General features: G+C 44.1%; 1 protein-coding gene across 1 annotated transcript in view; it reads left to right on the top strand.

Moving 5' to 3' along the window:
• Window positions 1-5471: 5471 nt before the first annotated feature.
• Window positions 5472-14039, top strand: part of T265_04323 (hypothetical protein) — a gene marked incomplete at both ends in the record, with an annotated part of 20923 nt that continues 12355 nt past the window's right edge. Inside the window, 3 exons of the mRNA XM_009169032.1 lie at window positions 5472-5558; window positions 10383-10807; window positions 12543-12674. Coding sequence (XP_009167296.1) covers window positions 10787-10807; window positions 12543-12674 — 153 coding nt within the window. The remainder of the gene's footprint in view (window positions 5559-10382; window positions 10808-12542; window positions 12675-14039) is intronic.

The raw sequence follows: 14039 nt of genomic DNA, 5'->3' as shown, positions 1-14039 counted from the left end.
CCACAAAATATTTATTTTAAACAGTCTCTCGTCCGAACTATGGCCACAGAGAAATTTTAGACGTACGTCACAGGGTCGGCCTGGCTCAGTGGAAATATCTGTAATAGGGAGATATATTTGCACACATTAAGTCTTGATATATGGGTGACACCAGGTACAGCCTGGATTTCATTCCGAGAATTATAGCTGAAACGAGTTCAATTTTCTTGAAATTCTTGGTTTTCGACGTTTACAATTATATAGCAGTTACACGTGCAGTTGCACGTTTCAGTGTTATGTTGCTGACTGAGTTTGGCTTACGTGGACGAAACTATGGATGACTGCCGCACAGACCTTGAGAGGAATAGTGAATGTCCTGATAATTGGACAGCTTCTACAAAACAATGTTTCTTGCTATGCTTCTTGGCACTGTGTTCGTTTTGGTTTAACGCCAGGCGCTCTTTTTGCAAAAAGCTGTTCAGAGAAGTGCAACCACAAGTGTGTCGCGCAGATGCGCAAGATCGGTAGCCGCTCAAATCTCTAGGGACTGGTATGTTCACACCAGATATAACATGTTTGAGTGCGCTCGCTCCCAAACTCTACTGAAGGCAGACGATGCCTAAGTAACACAAGCCTGATGTAACGGCAAGCCTACAGCCATGAACATGCCTGACGGTGCGACACCCAAAAATTATTACCTGGTAGATTTCACTGAATTTTCCCAGTTGAAAGTAGTATGTAAACCTCCGGGCAAGAATGTGTTCGTGTAACATTATCCAAGAAGCAGGAGAACATTTAAAAGCTTCCCGACTGTTTGTTTGAGTGAACGTGTCCAATATCTTAGAAACGGACACTGCCTGCGACACACAAAGGGGAACCAGGCTTCGCCGTTTACTGACTGAAGAAACGCCTCTACAGATGAAAGCCAGGTACGCACTAACCAAAAATTCGGCTTTCTGATTCAGGACAAAATTACACAAGACAGGAAACATTACCTGTAAAAAATTGACTCTTAGGGGAAGCACTTTATGGGTGAACTTTGGAATACGTTGGCTACGGAGACATCTACTTAAGTTTGATGTTAGGATCACGTTGCAAAATCAGATTCCCGATTGTGGAGATCTACGGAGAGATGAAATTATGGGGAAATGAGTTCAGAGAAGTAATGAATAAGGACCAGATTGAAAAACAGTACATCAACTAGATGACTGGAATTGGACCCTGACGTATGGGGAGTTGCTGGGAAATATGGGTATCAAAAATTATGCAGGGCTTCGAGGGTGGACCAACAATTTTTCCGTGAGGGTACTTAGAGATAAACCATTTTTTTAACTGGTAAGACAGACGTCCGCCCATTTCTACATTCTCTTTTTGAATGGCAGTTTTCTAAGCTGTGTGCATTCTCAGAAATAGAATTGGGCGATTCCTGGTTGGCGTAATCCATGGCTAACCCCAACGCGCGTGAAAGAAATCTAGGGCGCTGTGTTGCTCGTTCTAGTGAGGGGAAACACGGCTACATTTTTATTGAATATCGTGATCCTCTAGTCCCAAATGTTCGAACTTGATGTACATATACTGACTTGATTCATTGGCCTAAACTTGATGTATCAGCTATTGTTGTGGAAAGAGTATTCGAGGATCAGATATAAGTATGCCCATATTGTTGTGGAAAGAGTATTCGAGGATCAGATGCCCATACGCAGGTACAGTTTTCACACCGGTTCACCGTCCAGGCCGGGATGTGGCAGCTTAGTAAACTCGGCAGTAGTGCTGAAAATTGTTGAACAAGGCGCGTGGTCTAAAACTGAGACCGCGTTTGACGTTTACAAATACCTGCGGCAAAACCGATACAACAAGCAATATAGAGATTGCGACATTGACGAACTGTAAAGCAAACATGTATGTCTGCCATTTTCAATGAAGTTTCCAGTTTTATTTGCGGCTGTGATCACAACGCCTTTGGAGCCCGCCTGCGTATTCAAAATTGTAACCGAGCAATCCGAATTCCCATGTTCACTAATAGAGTCCAGTAATCTTCATAAGTGTGAAAACGCACGCTTGGACTAATACTTGTTAACTCCTAGACAGCCTTGTTTTTATCGGAGGTTCAGATGATACATGCGCATACGCTACATATGCATTTAATTACGCTGGGAAGAACTATGACGAGGCTGGGCAAAAATACTGTACGGTCGTAAATGAGGTGAAAAAATGCACGCTGCCACCTGACCTTTAATTCGCCCAGTTAGCTGATCGGAAACCTTGAGTGACCGCTTTTGGCTCAGGTGGCACTCACCTAATCCACTTGCTTGTGAGACACGTTCAGAGTGGTGGACCACGGTTATGGTATACGTAGACTCACCGTTGAAGTTGTCCAACTTGCCAAAATTCAGGTAACCAAGTTGACTGATTGGATTACCCTTTTTAGAGCACATATGGTGGGCGTGCCAAGCAACGCCATGGATGAAACCCTATCCGCGACTCTGGCCGGGACCCGCGACGCTGAGGTAGCAGACTCTGCAATGAAAACTTCATATGCTCCTTACGCTTCACGTTGGCTAGATTGCGATCTGAATGCCTAAAATTAGACACCCAATAACGTGCCGACAAATCTTTTCGATTAGTGGGTAAATATCCCCAAGACAAATGCCACACCTCGTGGAGAGCTCAACAGTCAATTGGGAAGTAGCCTGTTCATCTGCTCTATTAAGGTTGAATGTGTAAGTTTATAACTTAAGGGAACAGATCCAGTTACACTTCGACCCCATCATTGTGCAGAATAGCGTGAAATGGGGACATATATTTTGACCGCTTTAAAAACGTGTTCCTAGGCGCAGTCCTGAAGCCCTCACTTAGGCGACAACCTGAGGTCCAGGTTCACACAATTCATGCAAAGAAGAACAGTGTTGACTTCCTCGGAAAGTGGTAAATTCGGTGTGTTATTGGGAGCAACTCAAGGTAATATGAGTGTGCTTATTTAAGATGTGGATGGTGGTATCAGGTTCTGCAAGGTGCAGGAGGTAGAACAAGGCTTTGCTTACCAACTGATTTAAGGATTAGGCAGCATAGAGGTCTGTTCAACTATTAGGGATACATCATTCGTATCTACTTACAACGAGCTGGAGGATATAACCACCTGAAGCCCAGGTAACAAGTGTGGCGCTCTTGGACCAGACAGTAGAGTTGCCAGTATGCATGCAGACAGAGGTGGCATCCACCCATCACATCCTGGAACTGGTATCACGCTAAATGTCTACATTCACGGGCATTGTGAATGACTTTCATAGCGGTCTAACAGTCTCACGAAACTAAAGATGATTACTATTAGCTACAATCGTGTAGGCTAGAGAAATAGGATCATCAGGTTAGGGGCACATAATTATGCACCTGTTGTACTTGAGTCTATGGTCGTTAGTGCCTTCGCTGAGCTGGCCAGGTTTATTACATTTTTTTCACCAAGTTAGTTGACAAAAGTGAGTTCTTTGTTGTAAAGTTTAGCGATGAAAGTTTAGCGGATGAAAGGTTCTGCTGATTCGTTTGTTAACCTGCGTCCGGAGCAGCATTTGAGTTTAACCATTCAATTATCTTTTACTCGTCCGTGTTCAAACAAGCTCCGGTATATACTCCTCGGCTTCTGTGTTGCGCAACAGTCGCTAGCACTTCCCACCGGTTTAATCATCTTGATTCGGTTCCGCTTAAATAATCTGGTTATGACGTTTGTCTTGTGCACGTAGGAGTATTCACGCTGGACCTTACTCAAATCTGCGGTCAGGGAACACCTTGGGGCAAGAAGCATCTAAAAATTGCCTCACTTGTTTCGTATCAGCACAAGTGCGTAGAGTTTTTCACCCTCCAGTGTGAGTTCGTTCTTCTTCGTTTTTATGCATGGAGATCAAGACTAGGGAATCGTGCCTTAATATGACAAAGTTTCGTTCTTATAGTTGTGCAGGAAACTTCTCCCGGACACTTGCTGTAGCTGCTGGAGTTGATTTGGCAAACAGCATTGTTTTATTTTGCTCATTTTCTGTTGTTCATTGGCTAGGGGATCAGTTTCCGCGGACTAACACTTTTCTGTGGTACTAAATTTCAAATCTAGCCTAAAATTCTGCACATGATCCCAGTCGTATTGTTGATGAGTTTGCACTATCCACCTGATTTTATGTCCTTCCAGTTGCTGATACTGAAGTACGTATACATCAGTCCTCTTCAGACAAATTTCAATTGAAAGACCTTTCCGGCCTTCGAGGCTGCGATGTGCAAATTTTACCCGGATCACTTGAAAGGAATTTGGATGCATACCAACTCGCAATTCATTAGACTCACGCCTTTCTAGCGCGGAACTTCATATGTGTGGGTCGTCCTTTGTCATACTCAGGCTTGGAGAACACATCCAACTTCCTCTTCACTACAGCGTCCAAAAGTTGCGGCAGATTATCGCCTTCTAGTTTATAAAAAAACGTAAAATCTCAGAAGGTTCGGGATGTCTACCTAACGACACACCATCTAAAACGGAATATGCTATTCTGAATAATATCGAATGTCCTCCAAACCTGTTACTTTTCCAGGACGACGCGGATTCGCACTGACCCCATGGGTTTGAAAACGCTATCAAATATCAGCAAAATGTCAGCCAGTGGTAAAAACTGCATCCATGTTGGAAAGGTTCCGTGCACCGCTATGATGGAGCGAGGCCTTGGCATTCTTGATATCCTTACCCTCTGTTCAGGAAAACATGGAGTGCTTTGCACTGTGTTTGCAAACCACCCTAAAATTGCCCCTTTATCCCAACGACGGTACGGAACGTTTAGGAACACTTGTCCTGCTCCAAAACCGCAGGCGGAGGCTGGAAAGTTAAAAACGAAGCACAAGTAGATATGCACCATTATCTGCCAATGCATGCAGACAACGGTTGGTTTACGAGGGCAGAGCCTTAGTCAGTCTAGTAAAAAAGTGCACTCAGCAGCTCGCAGACGGTTGTTCAAGCAGTTCGGCTGTTTCTGTTAAATGATGCGCTTGCACCTGTCTTTTATACTTGTTCTGTAATATTTCATACAAACGCGTGGGGAACTAAGAATTGGCCTAGTTCTAGTAAAGGACGTATATCTGTGTTTGTTTATCATATGCGGTCATTTTAACTTTTCACTTTTGAGATAAGCTGATTCCGGGTAACAGCTCAAATCAAAACAGGCAAACTGATTGGTCTATTTAAGTCGACGTCGGCAAGAGTTTTCAGAATCCATTTCGGTGCAAATTGATAAGTTTGGCAAACTGCTAAATTTGTCCGCATATGGCGTGGAGCCTTTGATCATATGAACAATTGATGTGGCGAAACACAACAGCAATTTGTTCCAAGGGGCAGAGTTGTTCCCTTCAGCACAATTTGTCGACGGATATCGAAACCAATCAGAACGTAGGATATATGCGACCTTGCCGGATGACCTTTCTGGTTGTCGTGGTCCTCTGGTCTTCAGCGTCGTGCGCCTATGGGAGTTGCACGGTACCATGCAGTCCCTAGAAGGTTTTCCTACATCAATCAATGGTTCAAATACCTGCTGTGTTTAGAGAACTTCATTTTCCTCGTGAGTGTTAACTTTGCCCAACGTATATACTATTGTTTAATGGGTGGAAGAGAATTTACAGTCATCGTAATATTGCTTCTTTGCATTGGCGCGGAGTCACTAAGCTGAAGCTCTTCGTGTCGTCTAAGGTCTGTAATAGATGTTCTGGGTGTTGTGTCCCTTTGTGATTCGTGGCATATGCCGTACAAATGCCCAGTTTCTCCCACCATTGAGTTCCAGTAAACCTGCGAACCGTCCACTACATGACCCTCATTTACCCCTTGCGGATTGTTCAGCGTAACTGTAGGTCAGTAAAAGGGAATCTTCATTCCTGTTTATTCTTCTGCCGAGAACAACTGGTTGTAGTTTCCATCAAGGATTCATCGAGGATTCAACCGTGCTTAGTTCCAATATGCAGTATGGTCTCTGTGGATGTGCATTCTAGATTCAGTAGTGTTTTTTGTCATTTCCGATGAGCGCTAGTCTTCATTTGTGTAAGGTTTGCTTGAGCAACCGTGGAACATTTAGAACCATGGTGCCTGGCAGTGTCGTGTAAGCATGCGCTTTCAGGTCCTCGGTTGAGTATTCCGAAGTCGTGTTGGTCTGCATCGCTGGGATAGTTTATAAACTCAAGCTACACGCCGCGCTGCCGTGTGCTAATCCCACTACCATAAATCCGTATGTGTAAGCGTTGAAAGGTAGTTTATTCAGTTGTCCAGGCGGTAATGTTTTTACCCACATTCAGGTGTGTTTGTCGCACTGTACTCTCTTTATCATTGTTTTCTCGGTCTACTAATGTAAGCCAGTTTTTTTCGGTTGAACTGACCAAGTGATCTCGTCCATTGGCGTGCGATCTACACCCGCAAAGTGTTCTTGGACTTGCTCTCAACCAACATGCCACCTACAATCCAAGGAGAGACACTCCATGTTGTGGGGCGTTTAATATATTTTGAATTTTTGTAGTAATTCTGATTGTAGTGCGAAGGATGAGGTAAATGCATGAGTCCTCAACGAACGCGTCCCGTTTGTTAAATTGAGAACAAAGCGGTGAACCTGCATCCCTAAATCTCAAAAGGCGTGTATAGCGGACTAGATTGCAGGCTGCTCTTTGTATCGTAGTTAAACGTGGCCTCTTCCAGCAGCAGAACTGAGAAGCCTTCGACACTCTTCGTCTCAGGATCGTAGCTCGCGTAGGTGGGTGCCGGCGAAACCGCAGTGGTACAATTAAAAAACGAGTGTTCAATTGTGCAGCATGGACTATCGATAGAAGAATGTACCCAGCACCAGAAGCTGCGGTGGTTAGGTCGTATTGCGCATGTTGAAAGGATGCCGTTTTCAGTGCATAATACATACTGATCGAAGTAAAGTGGTGTTCAACCTCTAAGCTATTGAAGAGGTATAAGCAAACCACGAAAAGTATGGGTACGACCGATACTACTGGTCTTCCGGAATAGGCTCCGCGTATTCCCTCTGGTCGATGTTAATGGCGTTGTTGTTGTCAGTATATGAGTTTCAGTAGGTGTAGACTAGAACCAAGTACATTCTCCATCCACTTGTATTCTTTTCTTCACAATAAGGCTTTCGAATAACTTACGGTTGTGCAGGGGAGGAGCGAGCTGGCCCAAGTTTTTAGCGCGAATTTACTGACCTGAAGGTCGGTGGTTCGAACCTGACCTATGCCTCTCGATATCCCTTGTCTTAGGCTTGGGAAATCTGGCACTATCCCAGCTCTCGTGCAACCGGCTGGCATGGCAGTTAGGCACCGAAATGGTGCTGCAGCTGAACGATCTATTGCGGTTGTATGGCATCTAAGCGTTGTTGTTGAACACAGGCTCATTTCTCCAGACATCGCCACACAAGCGTAATGCGGAGTGCTTCCAACCTTTCATTTGTTAATGTGGCGAGTGCTTATCGAAGACCCAGAGCTCCTCTCTGACCACCAAAGCAGCTCTATCCATCTGGGCTGTTGTTTTGACCATGTTGATGACCGTCATCCCGGGGTGTTTTCCGCATCGATACTTGTCTCACTGCTGATATGGGAATAAGTGCATTTGTCCGCGTCGATGGTAAGGTGCCGGATTCTTGAACGTTCGGGTAGGCTATTAGGGTCTTCCTGTAGGAATTTGGGTTGTATTTGTCACGGATTTCTGCCGCACATCCCTTTGGTCCGCATACATCAAATAAGGTGATCGAATTTCGTTGTCCCAGATTTTCCCTTGGCCTGAGGAGCCCCGCTTCCAGTAAGGAGCTACACCGTGTCACACAACATTGATCGTTTGTTCTGACTTCCGGACAATTAAGTTCGAAGTTTTCTCTATCTCAAGGGGGGGGTGTTAGACGGTACGTGTCCGCCTAGATGGTGTCTTACGGTTCAAATGGAATACCAATACAGCGAGACCATTGTTGCTCAGAGTTGGTACGGGCTGCAGATGAATCACATTAGTCTCTGTCGGAGACACCGCCAAATAAAGAACGTTTAAAAGTTCTGTGGGTCTTTTTACTTCCTGTACATGGTATGAACGGCATTCTTTTGCGCACAGGTCAGTACTGCGTGTGCAACTGTCGTTGGTTCGGTCGATTGAGGGAATGTTGAAATCCCCGAGGGCAAAGTATAGTAAAGTAAGCTGGTAAGCCGCTTCATATCGATTAGCAGGAGAGATATATTAAGCCTGTGTACTTGTGGCCAAAGTTTAACCTTGCATCGCACGTCAGTCATCTTTGAAAATAAAAAAATACTCACCAGCTGTAACCTCCTTTCGGTTCCTAGCTGCTGTGCCATCCGAAGGAAGTACGAGGGCTAGGGTACTACCAGGTTGCCCAAGGAAGGGGAAGTCGAGAGGCAGGGGTCGGGTTCTGACATAACTGGAGGAGGACAAAAGGATGTGGGGTTCGTTCAAAGTATCCAAGAAGATCTAAATGCACGCGTGTTTTTTGCTGAGTGAAGAACATCCATCAGTCAGTAAATTCATTAGTTCCGATTATTTGGCACGCGTCCCCGAAGGTTGACAACTGTGGATGGAAAGTGATGGCGATTAGTTCGATATCCTCACAAAGACCTTGAACTTGTGTTCCACCTAACCTCGGAGAGAGGAATCAAGAGTAATCTTCTGGCTTCAGGTTACCAAATTTAGGAACTGTCACGTGAAGCAGGCGTTGATGATGATAGACGTGTAGACGTTGAGATGGGAGCCAAGGGTGATTTCCGTGCATTTTGAATGGGTTAGTGAGGACGCCTCAATCAACGTAGTGAAGCATGAAAGAAGGTGGCAGCACTAGCCTCTTTCCGCTCTCTCATCTGGCTGTATGAAGCATGTCGGGTGATCCGGTTGCTGTCACCAGTTCAGTGTTTTACACCGTCTCACTTGAGATGTAATACAACAGTAGACTAAAACATAGACGGAATAAAGTTCGACAGACATTATGCCAATAATTGTTCCGATTGCTTCATGATGGGCCGGCCTGGGCTGAAAGAGGGCAGTGTTATAAGAAGCAAGTGGCATCCTCACCTTCGTCACTTCCGGTTTTCACACCGTGTCAATATGTAGGGTTTTCAGCGTCTTAGCAACTTTGGCTTTTTCGCCAAGATTAAAAATATTCATTTTCTGTATGGAAGGTCGTATTGCCGACAATACAAACTTCAGAAAGAGATATTTGTCATTTCACGTGTACTAATTTTTTTAAAGCAAATGATTCCAGAACAACTCAAATTCGCAGTAAATTTTAGCGGGACCGATTAGGTACAAAATGTTCAGCAACTTAATCGAAAAGTGCACATTTTTGTCATGAGCATTCGGGATACGTATTGCCAACCGTATTTTTTTCAAATATTTACTAGAGATGATACTTAATCCTCCTAGCATTCTTGCATGACGTATGGCTGAACAAAAGAAAGGTTGGTAAGTGGTTCTCCAAATATGGTGCTTGCTAGCATCTCATGTGAAAGATCCAAAATTTTCTCTACAATCTTGGAAGGACATTCAACTTCCATTGTTTGTTTCATGTTTGACGTGTCACAAGCAATCCAGTTTTGAAAGTCGAGCCGACAAACCTCGTATACGTCTTAAGATATCCGGTGAATTAAAATGTGCAGTAAGTTTCCCGCCGACCATTTCATCTTACGCGGTATCGAACTTGGCCAACGTCGCTTTGTGGTTCAAACTGGACTTGTCACATACAAACATGATGAGTTCACATTTCTCATTTCCGATGTTTTCTCTTGATTCGTGTGACTGAACTGCGGTGGGCAACCAGTCGGACAGCTGGTATGCTTTTGAGACTACAGTGCCAGGTTTCACGCGATGCTGTACTTACACACCAATCGAACAACATCCAAAAGTATGCTGTTCGCTGAGCAAACAAACCAACGGCCATCCGAAAGTATTTCTCCTACTGACACGGGTCTGGTCCAGTTGCTTGAGTCAGCATTGCCGTATTACTACTACCCGGTCGCAACTTAACAGGTTAAGCTAATTGTCGAATGCAAGCATGTGGCAAAGTAGTGGGGTTACTTGGTTATCCGAATTGCCAAATTGTACATTGAGTTCAGCGAACTGAACGGCGTACATTCCTGGTTACCGATACTCTGAACCAGACCTATATTTTAACACCAGCTCTGCGCAGGTGTCTTTGTCCATTCGTGTATGGTTTGAACTTAACCTTGATTATGCATACCCCGGTGAATGCAACGTACTCTCTCAATATTTGCTACACTACCTATTTAGCCATTCCTCTTTATGGAGGCTGGATATTTAGCTGAGGTTGATTAGACTGTTTCTCGTCAGTCGATGTTTTTCATCTTAGTAGCGTTGTTAACTCTACCTCATGACTTGTTTCAATTTTAAATAGCTCACTGGTGCAATCTTCCTTGTATTCGGTGTGATCGCCTTCGTGGAATCTGGTGGTATTCCAAAGGGTTCTACAGTAACGGCGCTACAGTGGCTTTTCAACCTGACTGTTCTATGTATTGGCGTGGGGATTATCACTCTGTTCGTTTCGATGGCTGGTTTTATGGGTTCGTTACGTGAGAATCGCTGTTTCTTAAAATTTGTAAGTTGTTCTCATCTCTTTGATTTATCTATCTCCATCCTTAGTACTACATAGTGTTGACCGTGTTATTTTTGGTCGAAGTCGTTTGTTGTGTTTTGTTCTTTATCTATCGCGACACTGCCATAAGAAAACTCGAGGATCTCATACGGATTACTTTTGTCACGCAATATCGAGAACCAGGATTTGAAGACACAACCAACTTCATGGATTTCATTCAAAAGGAGGTGAGTAGTTCTATCGAGAGAACCAGGTTGTTTTTTAGCTGCAATGCAGTGAATGTCATTCTGAACCATGCAACTTTTATAAGTTATCGGCCTTCTCATTCTTTTCTCCATCTATAGTTAATTTAACCAAGTTTCAGCTGAATGAATCAGGGCTTGGGTGGAGGATGTGCACAGAGAATTCAGTGAATGAAGAACTGTAAGAACGGATAGTACTTTTCGGCTACTCAGTTTGAAGAAAGGGGTTTGGTTGACGAACCCTATACTGGGCATCTTACCCAAAAGTCTGCCCCGTTAAGCAGTGGGAGGGTGTAGGGTTTTGTTCACAGACTGTTCCCCTAGTCTGTAACAATGCAGTCTCGGCTAAGAGTCATGCTGTTGATGGAGTTTTCGGGGATTTGATTGACGTACCCCAGTTTCCATCTATAAAATATTCCTTCAAATGAATGGTACATCTTATTCTGATGGAGACAGGACTCAATTGAATAGCCTGTCAACACTGTTTAGTTTTTAGTGCGATTCTAGTCAGGTATTGTTTAGCCAAAGTTCGAAAATGATACTGTTCCCAGAGAGGGGACTAGAGCTTGTGCTGCGGAGGTAAATTTTGAATGAGCGAGTCGTGTGGCAAAAGTGGGTATTAAAGTAGTGCTTACTACTAGGGTGGCTTTTAAGCTGGTTATGGGAGACTTTGTTGGTTTTTGTCAATAGTTGATACCTTGATTGCATTGCAATATAGCCTGAACTCAGATGTATTCAGGGATGAACGAAGACTCCGATGCGTTTACTTTGGAAACCAGATGTATAGAATTAAAACCTCCAGCTAATGTGAACACTAGCTATCCAGCTCACCAACACGTTAGCTTTGGAGTAACAGCATACCACAACTGGCGAAGATGAGAGTAATCCTACCTGAGTAACACCTCACTGATCGTAAGAAATAAAAACAGTTGAGGAACACTGTAGTTTATGAAAAATCTTTCTGCCTGGCTCCATTTCTTTTGATCTTCAACAATCTGTTACACTGCTGTCGCATCAAAGACGTTCGTTAAGTTCCACTTAACCCGAGGCAAGACCTCGTGTTCACCTTTTTCTTCGTGAATCACTGTGTTTTTCTTACTGTCTACTCGTGTTGCGGACAGTACATTTGTTTGAACTGATCCGACCGATAGTAGATGGCAGCTGAGGAACTCTTTGGTGGGATGGTCAGGTACACAGCCCTAATAAGAAATAACGACGACTGAAATGTAATTCGGAAACTTTTCGCTGATCCACTGGTTGTCTCAGCCATTGAGCTGTCGCGAACTTCTTGTACGATGTTTGTTCGCGCGGCTTCTCTGACTGATTTGTTCCTTCGACCTGATTTCATTCGCTGCAACAAAGATAGTGAAGCTGAGCCATAGGTTTGCCATCCTCTGTTTGTATGCGAATGTTAGAATTATCTTAATAGTCTTTGGTCATTCATTACACATCAGTTGTATCCGTAACAATGCTTTGCCAAGATGCAGCAACCCACTTACAAGCTCAATCCTCAACGTTGTGCCGATCACCACATTAGACTTCCTATTACAATGTACTTCCAAAGTCCATAGAAGGTAGATCCCTGTTTTCCGTTGCGGCCCGGCTGTCTTGGACCCCGGACCGTTTGGCGGCTCCTCGGTTTACTCCAGTGACTCGCCCTGTGGTTGATTTCCAGTGCAGTTAATGCTGTCGCATTCTTTCACTCTTTCTCCCTTTGCAGCTTCGTTGTTGTGGCCCTAAAACCTACACAGATTGGACCGCCAACCGATATTTTTCTTGCAACCAGACAAACACTAGTCCGGAAGCCTGCGGTGTTCCGTATTCTTGCTGTCGGCGAATGAACAACATAAATGTGAGTTGTGTGTAGTCTTAGTCTCAAGGTTTAGTTCCGAAAGCTAACTATGGAGGACTAGCTAAAGAAGTTGTAAAGGGTGTCAACCACCAACAGAATTCGACTGGTTGTTACCGCAATTTTTCTCATCTGCCTTGGTTGCTCGGTATCCCCGCGCTGCAAGGAGTTACAAGATATCGCCCTCAGTAATTTCATAGCGCTGTTTTTCGGTAGAAACTATTCGAAACTGACTCCCAATAGATTCGGGTTCAGCTTTAGATAACAAGGGGTGGGGATTTAATGTGAATACAGCAACCTTTGCAACTAAGCCGTTTAATGTAACCAGTGGTGGCATCAACACGAATGCTTTTGGTTTTGGCTTGGCCAGCTGCTTCCTTATAAACCGTAGTTCCACCATCACCTCGTTACGTCAAGTCCTGTGTGACTGTCCTACCAGAGTCATAGACCTCAGATTACATCCACCAGGTTGTGGGATTCGAAAAAATGCCTTTGAACGGCTCAGTATATTTGACTAATCGAATGTCTCTGATCACCTTATCAAAAGATTTCTTCAGCTTTTTGTTTTTTGCTTCTCCATAATAGGTAGCGTAGATGACTTACGGGGCTCCATATTATTCGCTGGTGAACATGAATATGGATACTTGTTTGGTTCTCGTCGGTATGGTTCCTAAAATGGAGTGAACATTCTGAATAGTGTCCTTTTAAAGGACATATGAAATGTGCTCTCATTTTCTCGCGAACTCCGTACTTTGAGGTGTCGCCCTACAGGTTAGATTATTCAGCCAGTGGCCACCTCGTTACGTCAAGTCCTGTGTGACTGTCCTACCAGAGTCATAGACCTCAGATTACATCCACCAGGTTGTGGGATTCGAAAAAATGCCTTTGAACGGCTCAGTATATTTGACTAATCGAATGTCTCTGATCACCTTATCAAAAGATTTCTTCAGCTTTTTGTTTTTTGCTTCTCCATAATAGGTAGCATAGATGACTTACGGGGCTCCATATTATTCGCTGGTGAACATGAATTTGAATACTTGTTTGCTTCTCATCGGTATTGTTCCTAAAATGGAGTGTACATTCTGAATAGTGTCTTTTTAAGGGACATATGAAACGTGCTCTCATTTTCTCGCGAACTCCGTACTTTGAGGTGTCGCCCTGCAGGTTAGATTATTCAGCCAATGGCTCCCGACGATGGTCCCTAAGCAAATCTCCCACTCCGGTGTGGACACTTTGGTACCAGTTTCCCCACAGACAAACCTTTATAGTACGATCGAAAATCATCACCACCTTCTGTGCTCTCGCCGACTGCTCATCTGCCAACGAAAATCCTATCTCTACTTACTGTGCGCTCTCTGCCACTGAGAC

Source organism: Opisthorchis viverrini (genome assembly GCF_000715545.1).
Source record: "Opisthorchis viverrini unplaced genomic scaffold opera_v5_70, whole genome shotgun sequence".
NCBI classification, from domain to species: Eukaryota; Metazoa; Platyhelminthes; class Trematoda; order Opisthorchiida; family Opisthorchiidae; genus Opisthorchis; species Opisthorchis viverrini.
This window is presented reverse-complemented; position numbering and strand designations above follow the sequence as displayed.